Source organism: Rhea pennata, chromosome 3 (genome assembly GCF_028389875.1).
Source record: "Rhea pennata isolate bPtePen1 chromosome 3, bPtePen1.pri, whole genome shotgun sequence".
Lineage (NCBI taxonomy): Eukaryota > Metazoa > Chordata > Aves > Rheiformes > Rheidae > Rhea > Rhea pennata.
The window spans coordinates 68,004,401-68,016,679 of NC_084665.1; the positions used below are offsets into that span (position 1 = coordinate 68,004,401).

Sequence of the window (12,279 nt, forward strand, 5' to 3'; positions counted from 1 at the left end):
CAGTGTTTTTCCTTTTGATGAAACGAAAGCAAAGCAGAGCAGTGTGGCCCACAAAGCCATGTTACCCCCTTCTCACGCAGCCCCAATGTAAGGGTACGGCCCGAGGCAGTTCAAAGCCGTCCTGAAGACCCACCAGCGGCCTGGTGTGGGTCTGACAAGTCGGGCTCAGAAGAGGTTTGAGTTGCTGAGGTTGAGGGAACTAAATTTAAGTGAGTTTGCTCTGGGGCAACCTCCCTGCTGGGGCAGCCGCTCTTGCAATGAGGTTACCGGCACCAGCCGGACCTGAAAAGCTGGTGCTGCCTGACAGGCTCGGCCGCCGCCTGCCGGCGCGGCGCTGGCCCCCCGCACTGCCGCCCGGCCAGGCCCGCACGACCCACGGCGCCCCCGGACCGCCCCGGCGCCCCCCAACGGCCGCCCCGGCGCTCCGCCCCCCCCAACGGCCGCCCCCGCGGCGCCCCCCAACCGCCCCTGCACTCGCGGGCGATTCCCATCCGCCCTCGCGCCCCGCCCTGCGCCGCCCCGCGGGGCGACGGGAAGCGGCGGTGCGGAACACTTCCGCCCCCGGAACGGCCTCGCCGAGAAGTCGGTTTCCGGGGGCGGGCTCGGGCACGGAGCTTCCGGCGCGGGGGAGGGAGGGAAGGGGAGGCCGCGCCGCCGTCCCGCCTGGCAAAGGCCGCGGCCGCGGGCTGCGCCCTCCGGCCTGGCCCGGCCCCGGTGGCGGCGCCATGGCGATCCCCATGGTGCCCATGGAGACGCAGCTGCAGAGCATCTTCGAAGAGGTGGTGGTGAGTCCGCTCGGGAGCGCCGCCGCGGGGGAGGCGGGAAGGCAGAGAGGGGCGCCCGCAGCGGCCGCCCGGCTGGGCGGGAGGGCGTGGGGAAGCCGGGGCAGGGCAGGTCCGTGCCGTTGCTGCAAGCGGCGTGGGCTCACCGCCGCCCTGCTCGGCCCTCCCCGCGGCCCATCGCGAGGCGGGCCCTGCGGATCTGCAGAGAGCCACCAGAAATTGCCCCGTCTGATGCACCTTTGCGACGTGTTTGAGGCTAACACAGTGTAGAATTGTGTGTAATACAAGTGGAAGCTAAATTACTCACCTAAAGCCACGCTATGATGTGTTGAATTAGCTGTAAAAATAAGCGTGGTTTAAGTCAGCACTTAGAAGAGATTATGAGACAAAGAGCATCTTGAGAAGATGCTTTTGCTAGGTAAATGAAATGTTTGAATGAATCATTGGAATGGGCCCCCACAGTGGTGCCAAAAAACAAAGCATAGTTCAGCAGATCACAAAATCATCACTTTGTACAATACAAATAGTTGAAAGGCCTGAATAGCAAGTTACTATGATTTTGTGGTTAGTACAGTGGTGCTTGGGAGGGGCAAGAATAGCCAGCAGTGGAGTAGAGAAGAGGAAAATGAATAGGACTGTGAATCAGGCAGGTGAGCCCATTAATAGCTTTTGGTAGATTTGAGTACTTTGTAGCCACTAGTGTTAGGCTAGTGTCTAGTGTCTGCTAGGTCAGAAACCCTGGACTGTCAGTAGTTCACAAAGAGCTGAGCAGGAGCTTCAGATGGACTTGAGTCAGAGGGGGCTGATGGACCTAGGTATATCTCAACAAAAAATTGCATAGGCCTCCTAGAGAAAACTAACTGGTAATGAAGCTCAAAAGTTTATTTCAGTAGGTGAAAAGTTATGTTTCTGCTTTTTGTTTTGCATACACTTTTTGTTTCTGTTATTTATGGAAAAGGACGCCATTTATTTTATAATGTTATGTTGCCCATACCTGATCAATTTTTGGGTGCTGTTTTTCAAGTTATGTTCTCACATGTTTAACATTGTGATTTGACTGTTTTCTCTCTGTTTGTTTTTTGAGCAATGTTATTCGACTAAATTAACCACGGAACATAAACAAAGAAAGTCCCTAGCAAACTCTGAGAGGCTTGTGGGGCTGTTCTGTTTTGTTTGTCTGTTCTGATTTGGGATTATGATTATTACACTGGTCATGTAAAGGGATTAACTGTTGAATCTGAATGTGACAGTTGACAGTGCTGAACACCTCTCTTGTGCTCTGGGCTTTTTTGAAGCTGTAACTGAGAAAATAGCAAGTTGTAACTTTCACTGCTGCTATTACCAACTTTGCAGACAGTAGTGAAACTCACTTAAGTTTCTGTGCAGAACAGATGAGTATCAGGTTCTGCTTTTCTTTTTGAGAAAGCTACAAATAGCAGAGGCAGTCAGTTCAGGGCTTTACAACTGAGCAGAATCACCAGAAAGATTGTTTTATTACTTGCTGTTTCCTTTAGTGTATAATAATGAAAATATTCTAGTTACAGACTTTGCATCTGAGTATAATATAAAATGCCTGTAGAAGGCAAAAAAACCTTAGTGTTGCTAAATTAGAATGATAGTGTAGAAACCTTTGACCAAAATGGCATATAAAAATGAATATTATAGAGGAGATAAATTGGGTATTCATATATAGTCTTTCTTGTAGTACAAGACCATTAAATAGATCCACTGCTTTTTAAATTTCTTAGCTCGGATGGGGAAGCAACTCTGTGTATAACTGATTTACATAACTCTGTGTTGCAGAACATAACTGAGACAAAAAACTTAATAGGATTCAGAAAAACATTAATTTTTTTAAAATGTGAAAGATGAGTCACAATTACAGAACTGAATAATTTCTCCAACATCAGGATATGAATTAAACTCTAGGTGCTTAAAAGAAAAGAAAAAAGAGCCTTAATAAAGAACCTCAAAATATTATATAAAAATGAAGCAATCTGAACTTCTGAAGAGTTAAACTTTACAAAAAAAAAAAAAAAAAAAAAAAAAAAAAAACCCACTCCTTGAAGGTATTCAGATACAGTCCCATAACAGTAGGACTGTTACCTCTTTAGTGCTTTATCCTGGTAGTCTAGCACTCTCAGCAATAGGCTTCACAATAGGCTTACTCAAGGTTTTTCTCTTACAGAAAACAGAAGTAATTGAGGAAGCTTTTCCTGGGTAAGTGCAATGCCAGTTTGAGTGTGATGCATAATTTCCTGTGTAATTGTATTTTCTACTTGCACTCTTTCATTGGGGTACTGCTAATAAATAATGTTCTTATTTGCATTAGTATGTTTATGGACACTCCTGAAGATGAGAGAACCAAACTGATCAGCTGCTTGGGTGCTTTTAGACAGTTCTGGAGCAGTCTTTCCCAGGTTACCATTTAATTTTTTGTCTGTATATGTAACTTTTGTAATAGCTTTGTCTAGTAGACAAACACTGAACCTATAAAGTCTGTTTCCAGTCGCTCAGAATCTGATTTCAGATATGACACAATAAAGAATATAGGAAGACTTTGCAAGAAAAAAGATTAGTTTTTGACATTAATAAGATTATGTAGCTGCTTAGCAAAGTGTGTGCACAGTACTAATGAAGATAACCAAATGGAAGTCAAATGATAAATTTAAAAAAAGAAAACATATTTTTAATAGAATTTTTGTTAGAGGTGAATGTTGAAAACAAATGTATTTAATGAAAACAATGTTTATATGTAAAATCTACCTTCCAAAAATTAGATATCTCTAGGCATTCTTCTTGCAGTTGGAGACCTGGTCATCTTCATTTTGAGCGAATTTGATTACAACTGTGAAAATGAAAGAATAATACAGAATAAAGGTCTATTTTATTTTATTCTGTGCTGGATAATTTGCACATGATAAAGAAAACCGACTCTAGAAGTCTTCATTTCAGCTATGAAGTGTGACTTCAGAAGGAATTATTTCAGATGTCCTATTAAAATAAGATCGAAAGACTTGTGGAAAGCTGAATGTTAGAGAGTTGGACTCCTCACATCCTAAATCTTGAGTTCTTGCCCTCTGTCAGTTTCATTTTTTTTTCATGGTAGAACAGTATATGATGTTTTAGAGTTTGTTTCACTACTTGCAAATACATTGTTTCTCCCTTCTGTCTTTTTTTCAGGAATCCCATGAACAGTGTGTCCAATGGATTGTAAGATTCATTCATAGCCAGCACAGTCCTAAAAGAATTTCTTTTCTTTATGATTGTTTAGCAATGGCAGTAGAAACTGGACTGTTGCCACCCAGGTAAGCTAAGGGGGAATGAGTTAATACGTAGTATATGAAAATTGTAATATTGGAGAATGTTTTATGATGGCGTTGTAAAAGTATTGCTGGAGAGCATGTATTTATGATCTGTCATTCATTCTTGCATTGTCTTCTTCCACTAGGATGGTTTGTGAATCTCTGATAAACTCTGATACACTTGAATGGGAAAGGACACAGCTGTGGGCATTAACATTTAAATTGGTCCGGAAAATAATTGGAGGTGTAGACTACAAGGTATCTCCCCCCACTCTTCTCTTTGTGAAAAGACACATTCTTTGCTGGCTTTGTTTTTATGATTTTATGTTGGTGACTTCCAGTGCTCCCAAGTCTGCTTTGATAATCAAAGAAAAAAGTTAATTCAGTGAAACCATTCTTAATGCTTTTTCATAATTTGAGCTTTATCTTAATAATACCTTATGGAGGCACAATCCCTCTTATTCTTTTCTCTCCTTCACAGTCATCTTCCATCCCCTTTTCAGATACAAGCTAAATAACCCTAATACAGATGTGTAAGTGGTATATATGGAAAAGTAGTGCAATCAAGCATTAAGGCTGATATTTTCATTTCTGTTCTGCCTCTTTTTGCTGTGTAGGAAAAAAAAACCCTGAAAACTAGGCCTTTGGCAGGCTAAGATTCCAACAGAAGCAGTAGAAAGCCATGCATCTCTCTCGGTGGACCAACTCGCTAGTGTAGATGGACATGTTAGAGCCAAAAAGCTATAAAATCATTATATACTTCGAGCACTCTGAACAACTCGTGAAGTTGGGTATCTCTGGATGCACATCCAAAGTTCAACAATTATTTTCTGTTCTGGGGCAGCCAAAGATTGAAAGGTTCCATAGAGGGCTTAATGTCATCAGCGTTCACATTCTCAGTAGCAGTCTGTCTGTTGATGCTTAGAGGCACACAGCTAATTTTACTGAAACTATTGTCTGATGATTTTTCGCTGTGTAATTTTCTTGCCAGAAGTAAAGAATCTCTGAAAGTGTTAATTTTGTATGCTTTCTTTTAGGGTGTGCGCGATCTTTTGAAAGTGATCTTGGAGAAAATCCTAACAATTCCAAACACTGTGAGCTCAGCTGTTGTACAGCAGCTTTTGGCAGCAAGAGAGGTAGCTATCTAAATTGTATGTTACTATAAGGAGAAAAAAATGGGCATCATTCTTTGACATTCATCAATTGCTAAAAGACTGAGATGGCTGTCTTTGAGATTTGCTACAGATCAACAGCAAAGGGTTATTTTTTGTTTAAAGTTTAAAACACATTTACTAAGAAGAACTAGTGAAATGCAGCTTTAGGAGATATTATAGAAAAGCACTGTCTTCTCCAAAGGGTTTTCAGACTTTCTGACAGCTAAGTTTTATGAAATCAATACTGAGGTTTAACTTTTTTCCCTTTTATTAGGGAATAAAAATATCAGTTGTTTTAAATACTTGCTGGTCAGACATAGAGGCATAGTTTTAGTAAGGCTTAAACAGTCTAATTTACACTTGTATAATCAAAAATAGATTATAATCTATTGTAGTAGTGCCATGGTACAACTTAAGAAAAAAATAATTCCTGTTGATGTCTATTGTTACGATGCTGTTTTAGACTAGTGAGCTGACTACACCTTTGATTATTTTGTCCAAAGTGTTTTATGCTGCTACATTTTTCTATTTATAGGTGGTAGCTTACATCTTGGAAAGAAATGCATGTTTGTTACCTGCCTACTTTGCAGTTACAGAAATCAGGAAACTATATCCTGAAGGAAAGCTTCCTCATTGGGTAATTATGATATCAAATCACCTAATCTGGAGTTTTTTTTCCATGTGAAACAAAGGTTTAAATGAAGGTTTAAAAATCTGTATTTAGCAATAAGTTCTATGTTTAGGCGCTTTAAGGACATAGACTGCCTATATTCTTGCTTGGAATTCAAAGCATAGTTTGAACTGCTAGCCTGACTTTGAAAACTCTTGAAGCACTGAGTTGGTTTTGTTGAGTAAGTTTGTAAATGCAAATTGTGCTTGCCTATCACTTGTGCTTGTTTTGTGCTTCAAGATAAGAAATCACTTCAACTTTCCAGACCAGTGTTTTCTTCCTATTTGTTTAAGTTCAGTTATGTGAAAATATTTGAGGCTCAATGCAATGAAAACAGTCAATGTCTCATTAAAAACATAATGTTGATTCAGTTTTCTGTTAAAATAACTAGGTATCTCCCAAGGATAAAATGCTGACACTCTAGAATTAATCGGAAAACTGTCACTGACCTCACTTAAGCCAAAATTTCATCTAAGATGTAGTTGTGGAATGGCCTTTGTGTAATTGCTATCCAGAGGAAAATGAGGATTTGCTGTGCATGGAAATACAGTCCAGCGTAGGGCTACAAAGATGATAGGGAACTGGAGGCTCTTATGAGGAAAGGCTGAGAGAGCTGGGCCTGTTTAGCCTGGAGAAGAGAAGACCGAGGGGATCTTATCAATGTGTACAAGTACCTGAAGGGAGGGTGTCAACAGAATAGGGCCGGAATATTTTCAGTAGTGCACAGCAACAGGACATGAGGCGATGGACACAAACTGAATCACAGGAAGTTCAATCTGAACATGAGGAAAAACTTCTTTACTGTGAGGGTGGCAGAGCACTGGAACAGGTTGCTGAGGGATTTTGTGGAGTCTCCTGCTCTGGAGATAATCAGAACTGGCCTGGATGCAATCCTGTGCAATGCGCTCTAGGTGACCCTGCTTGAGCAGAGGGGTTGGACTAAATAATCTCTAGAGGTCTCTTCCAACCTCAACCATTCTGTGGTTTGGTGAAATTCTGAATTCTAAATTGTCTTAAATTCTGTACTGTTAGTGTGCACTGAAACAATACATTACCATTTACAGGAAATGGTTATTATATTAACTGTCACTGAAAACAAAGAGTGCTTCTTGCTTCATCTTTATGGGGTTGCATTTTTCCTTTTGTGATTTAAAACTCTGGATTTATTTTCTGACTTGTTGAAATGTATAGAAGGTAGTTATTTTGTATGTATATTTTGTTAAAATTCATAAATAATTTTTTAGCTTTACTATTCTGTTTCAATATGTGTAATTTTTCTCCCGTTCTCACCCAGTTATTAGGTAATTTAGTATCGGATTTCGTGGATACCTTCAGACCCACAGCAAGAATAAATTCCATTTGCGGTAAGGAATGAAAGCACAAATGACTTCAAAATGAAGTTTGTTTCTTACAACTTTTGGGAGCATAGACATTCATCTAAGCAAAATAATTCAGAGCTTATGTTTTGTGTAATATCTTTCCTCTTGGCAATTTACTTTCAGACTTGATTCTCTTCAGTTTTTTTATGTTGAAGGGGAAAAGCTGTATTGATGAGGTCAATCATTTTTGACTATAAACTGATAGTGGAAGCAGACATCTTGCTATATGGCTATATAATTTCTAATCTGATCTCTGGATTTTTTTTTAAATACAGTAGGCCTTAAACTTGTAGCTTTTCTATGTTTAAGGATTTCAGGCTAGTACAGACCTGGTGATATGTTAATCATGGAATGTTTTCTGACTTCATATTTCCACTGGAGCTTTTGCATCTGTGTAGCCTTAACCCTATTATTGCAGATATCTAATTGAACATCCAATAGCTTGGATGAATACTGGCTCCCTTTTTCTATGGGAAAAAAAAATGCCTTCATTTCTTATTAGAAATCTGAGGAGTGAAGTTCAGGTGTTTTAATTGTGACATCTGTTGCTGTTTTATTTAAAAGGATAAAAATATTTTCTGTTTAACTTGAAAATTAAGTCACTTAACAGCAATATTATTTCTTAGCTCTGAATAAGGTTAATCATAAATGAACTTCTTTAATGCAGAGATTCAGAGTGTAAATTCATCTATAATGCCCCAAAATATTAAATGTTTCAAAAGCGTGTAGTTATTCTTTTATTAAATATGGCATAGCTTTCATGAGTGTGACTCGAAATTTACAGATAGATGTTTATAAATCTTGTAGGTGTAAGTGGCCAATGCAGAGATATGACTGAAGGGGAGACACAAATAAATTTTGCTTTGTTCTATCTGATAGTAATATGGCCAGTCTGAACAATAGAAGTCATGGAAATTGAACTGACAGTGAGATTCAGGTCAAAGTTAAAACACTGAAATTTGTATGCTTACATATAGGTACACTAAAGGCTCAGTTCAGATGTCAGTTTTTAAGCAACTGAAATAAATCCCAGGTGTCTAATCTACACTAATTTAAGAGTCTAAACTTACCCTACAAAAGACTCTTGGTGTCTGATCAGCTGAATCACACTGGCCTACACTGACTGAATTGGCTGGATCTCCTTTGACTGTAATTAGAAACTGATTGCATTTGACTCTTTTAATCTTGAACAGGATTCTGCCCACAGACTCTGTTACTGGGAAAACAAAGGAAAATAGAATAAGTCATATACATATATTAGTAATATCATTTTCTTTGTGGAAAGAGTCAGTTGTCCAAAATTACATCCCAAGGTCAGGCAATGGCAATAGAAGAATAGTCTTCTGGCAAACTAAAAGGTTTGTGGGCATAGAGGTTGTTCCTCTAAGGAGGAAATAAAACACTTAAGAATTTCTGCTCTGTAAATTATTGTGGTTTGACATATAGTATGAAACTCTATGATTTTTCCCCTGGAAATTAATATCACGTTTAGCTTAATGTTTTCAAATATTTTACTTCTGGTGATTACCCAGACTGAGTAGGTTAGGGATTGAACTCCTGGGATTATACTTTATTAGACAAAAAGTTAGTTTTCTGTTGGAAAAAAAACTTAAAGCTGATTTTTAGGTCAGTGGAAGTTTAATGAAAGCATAAAAGTGACTGAGACTACTTTTTGCTTCAGAATGCTTAAACAATAGGCCCATTTCACTATTTTAGAATTTACAATGTTTCATTGCATGTAGGTCGCTGTAGTCTTCTTCCTGTGGTAAATAACTCAGGTGCTATGTGTAACTCATGGAAGCTGGATCCTACAACCCTTCGTTTTCCTTTGAAAGGTCTCTTGCCATATGATAAGGTATGTTTTATTAAGCTTCTTAAGGTTGTATTCAACAAATACAAAGCTCTTATATCATTAGGGAAAATAAAATTTCAATTTTGAATATCCTATCATTCCAGTTAGGTTAATTTTGAAGGTGTAGGGATTTTCACTGTTACATATTTCAGTGACTTCTGACTTTATGAGGAGGACCTTTCAAATAGCATGTGGTGTGACTGCTACCCAGAGTGCTGAAGAGCAAGAGACGTTTCATGTGCTTTGTGTGTGTGTACATGTGAGGGAGCAAGTGAGTGCTGAGAATGGATTGAAAATTAGATTAGCAATGGGGAGGAGGAGGAGAATGGGAAGGTGATTTCTTCTTTTCTGTGCTCTTTGTTATTCTGTAGGAAAGCTTACTTTATTATTCACACTTAAATAAAATCTATTTAAAGTTAAAGCTCAAGAATGTGAAATAGTGATTTAGTGAAAGAATTTAAGATCCATAAAGGATGAGAGCAAAAATCCACCTTATCCACTCTGCCGTACCCAGTACTCTACATATGCCATTATTTATGCTAGCTTTATGTTCTTCTTCAGACACCTAATGTTCTTAGTCTACAAGCATTTCCAGAGTTGCGTTTCTTGAGGCAGATGTGGTTTCTGTGCATTTAGTAAGTCAATGAATTCCTCTTCCAGATATTTTTTTTTTCTCTTGAGCCTGCATTCCTCTTAGCTCCTCTTGCACATAACTTCTAGCATCTTCAGCATCCTTTTGACAAGGAGTTCTTCATCACAACTACATATTGTATGAGGAATCATCTCCTTCTGTTTGTTTTGGATCTGGCCTCAAGATTTGAAATCTGGCCTTTTAAAATTGATTCAGATATTGAAGGACACAGTGAGCAGTTATTTGTTCCATACCTGTTTTTCTCTGAGCTACTCATGATTTTTATGGATTTCTGTCATGTGCATCCTCAGTTTTACATGGCTCCCTCTGAGTTCTTGATGGTCTTCCAGAGCCCTGCTTAGCATATTTCAAGGCTGTTTCAGAAAGCATACCATTCTTTTTTCAGTCAAAGAATCTCTCTTGACTTGGTCCTCATAAAATCTACCAGTACTTAATAGTGTGGTTACTTCCTTCTTTCTTTGGGGGATCAGAGAGAAAAAGGATTTGCTACCAAATACATACCTGCGTAGATAAAACACTCATTGTATTGTTTTACTCAGTTAAACGGTAGTTTTAAACATAATGTTGAGGCAATATATGTTTGTATGTGTGCTTTTTTTTTTTTTTTTGAAGGATCTATTTGAGCCACAGACTGCTTTGTTGAGATATGTGCTGGAACAACCGTATTCAAGGGATATGGTCTGCAATATGCTAGGTCTGAATAAGCAGGTACTGTACTATGCTGTAACATGTGATTTAATTCTGCATAGAATCTGCACTATTCTTTTTCTCTTTTCTTTGCTATAGCTAACTAAGCAAAACAGTTTAGGTCCAGATGGTGATTTTCTTTTTTTCTTTTTTTTTTTGATGAGATCATATTAGGTTAATTGGACACTGTTGTTCCTATCATTTGTATATTGCTTTACCAATGTTAAATTGAAAAATAGAGATTTAAAATATGAATTTTTTTTTGCATTGCTTTTTTTTCCTATAAGGCCAGCCTCAAGTACACCTTTGACAGACAGTAGGAGACTGCTACCTTAAAAAAGAAAATGGTGGTTGTTCATGTCATTAGTTTCCAAAATATTGTTTTGTTTTGCTGTATTGGAATGTTACAATACTAGAATAGTGGAAAACGGCATTTTGTGTTTTTGTTTCTTTTGTTTCTTTTTAAATTTTAGAATGGGAGGGCTTGGTCTGACTTGGGGTTCCTTGAGGCTGGCCTCATAGTCACTGTTTTGTCTTTTCTTTTTTTCTTCCTTTATTTTTGTTCTGTCCTGTCTTGTCCTGCCCATCCTCCAATGCTCTAGACCTTGAACATTGCTCAGGTATGTTCACAACCTTACTGTTGTATTGTGACTAACGATACGCTGGCCGCTTTGTAGCCACTGATTCCAGTTAGATAATACATGTACAGTCAGGGCTTGAAATTGGCAGGGCCATTAGACAAGGGCAAATTCTCATTACAAATTTCTTGCAATATAAGAGATGAAAATAAAGCTGACAGTGGTCCTTTGATCCTAAGATTTTGATTGGGATGGACTGCTACCATTTCCCTTATCTGTCATAAGAACTTTGTCTGCTGGAATTTTCAGATGAGGAGAGATTTTTAGTTCAAGATTTCTTTCCATATACTGGTGGAAAAACATCCACTGCACTCAATTGTAAAATTTTAAATATTACTACTGTAGCAATAGAGCTTTACTAGTGGAGTTTTCTTGCCATTAGCACCTGTAACAAACTTCCAACATGGAATTCTAATATTCTCTAAACTAGATAGAAGAAAGATAATAAGAATACCAGGGGGAAAGTAGCTCTAAAATTTGATTGCTTCTAAACAATTCATGGCCTGACAAATCAACCAAGTGGACTTTGTTTGAAATTTGAAATATAGGTCCTATATTTATAGTTGATCCCTTCTTGTTACAATAGTCAATTCCATACCTATTTTTAAAAAATCATTTAAGATTTATAAAATAGCGTTGCTGTTTGCAATACTATAGTGAAGGTTGTGTCAGTGTTTCCATTTAAGAAACTTTTTTCAGATTTGTAACTTGACTATAAAGTTTACATGATTCTGAAACCTTGTGTATATTTCCCATTGTAAGTAAAATAAAATAGTGCTATTTCTGCATCTGGACGATGTTTTTTGAATGTGCAGATTCCTGCATCTTTGCAACCAATACTCTTGTGTCATATACAACAATCTTTTGTATTTGAAACTTTTAAAGCAGCTGAAATGGTAAACCTTGGAAGTGAGCTGCTAGGTTTAGTGCTCAAATGAGTAGTATTTGTATTCTGTGTCTATTTTTGTGTCTACATTTAGATGATAAACTATCCCTCTATGTATCTTGTAGCTGGTAAATAATACAAGATCAAGACTAAAGTATATACTGAACACATTTTATTTTTCTAACTATTTATTGGTGGTCTGTGCCTTCAGTTAAAAAATAAACAATTTAAAAATGCTGGTTTTAACTCCTGCTCTGCTGTCCTCTAAAAATAA

At 38.3% G+C, this 12,279-nt stretch overlaps 1 protein-coding gene across 6 annotated transcripts in view; it reads left to right on the forward strand.

The window, feature by feature from the left end:
• The first annotated feature begins 667 nt into the window (after positions 1 to 667).
• MED23 (mediator complex subunit 23) overlaps positions 668 to 12,279 on the forward strand; it is a 38,579-nt gene continuing 26,967 nt past the window's right edge. For 4 of the 6 annotated variants that reach the window (XM_062572534.1, XM_062572538.1, XM_062572536.1 and 1 more), the window contains exons 1-11: positions 668 to 785; positions 2,971 to 3,002; positions 3,115 to 3,202; positions 3,966 to 4,090; positions 4,234 to 4,345; positions 5,125 to 5,223; positions 5,777 to 5,878; positions 7,206 to 7,275; positions 9,033 to 9,145; positions 10,407 to 10,502; positions 11,084 to 11,101. In XM_062572534.1, the coding sequence (XP_062428518.1) occupies positions 726 to 785; positions 2,971 to 3,002; positions 3,115 to 3,202; positions 3,966 to 4,090; positions 4,234 to 4,345; positions 5,125 to 5,223; positions 5,777 to 5,878; positions 7,206 to 7,275; positions 9,033 to 9,145; positions 10,407 to 10,502; positions 11,084 to 11,101 (915 nt within the window). In that variant the 5' untranslated portion in view covers positions 668 to 725. Of the gene's footprint in view, positions 786 to 2,970; positions 3,003 to 3,114; positions 3,203 to 3,965; positions 4,091 to 4,233; positions 4,346 to 5,124; positions 5,224 to 5,776; positions 5,879 to 7,205; positions 7,276 to 9,032; positions 9,146 to 10,406; positions 10,503 to 11,083; positions 11,102 to 12,279 lie in introns of those variants that run through there. The other 2 variants (XM_062572535.1, XM_062572539.1) reach the window with 2 other exon arrangements.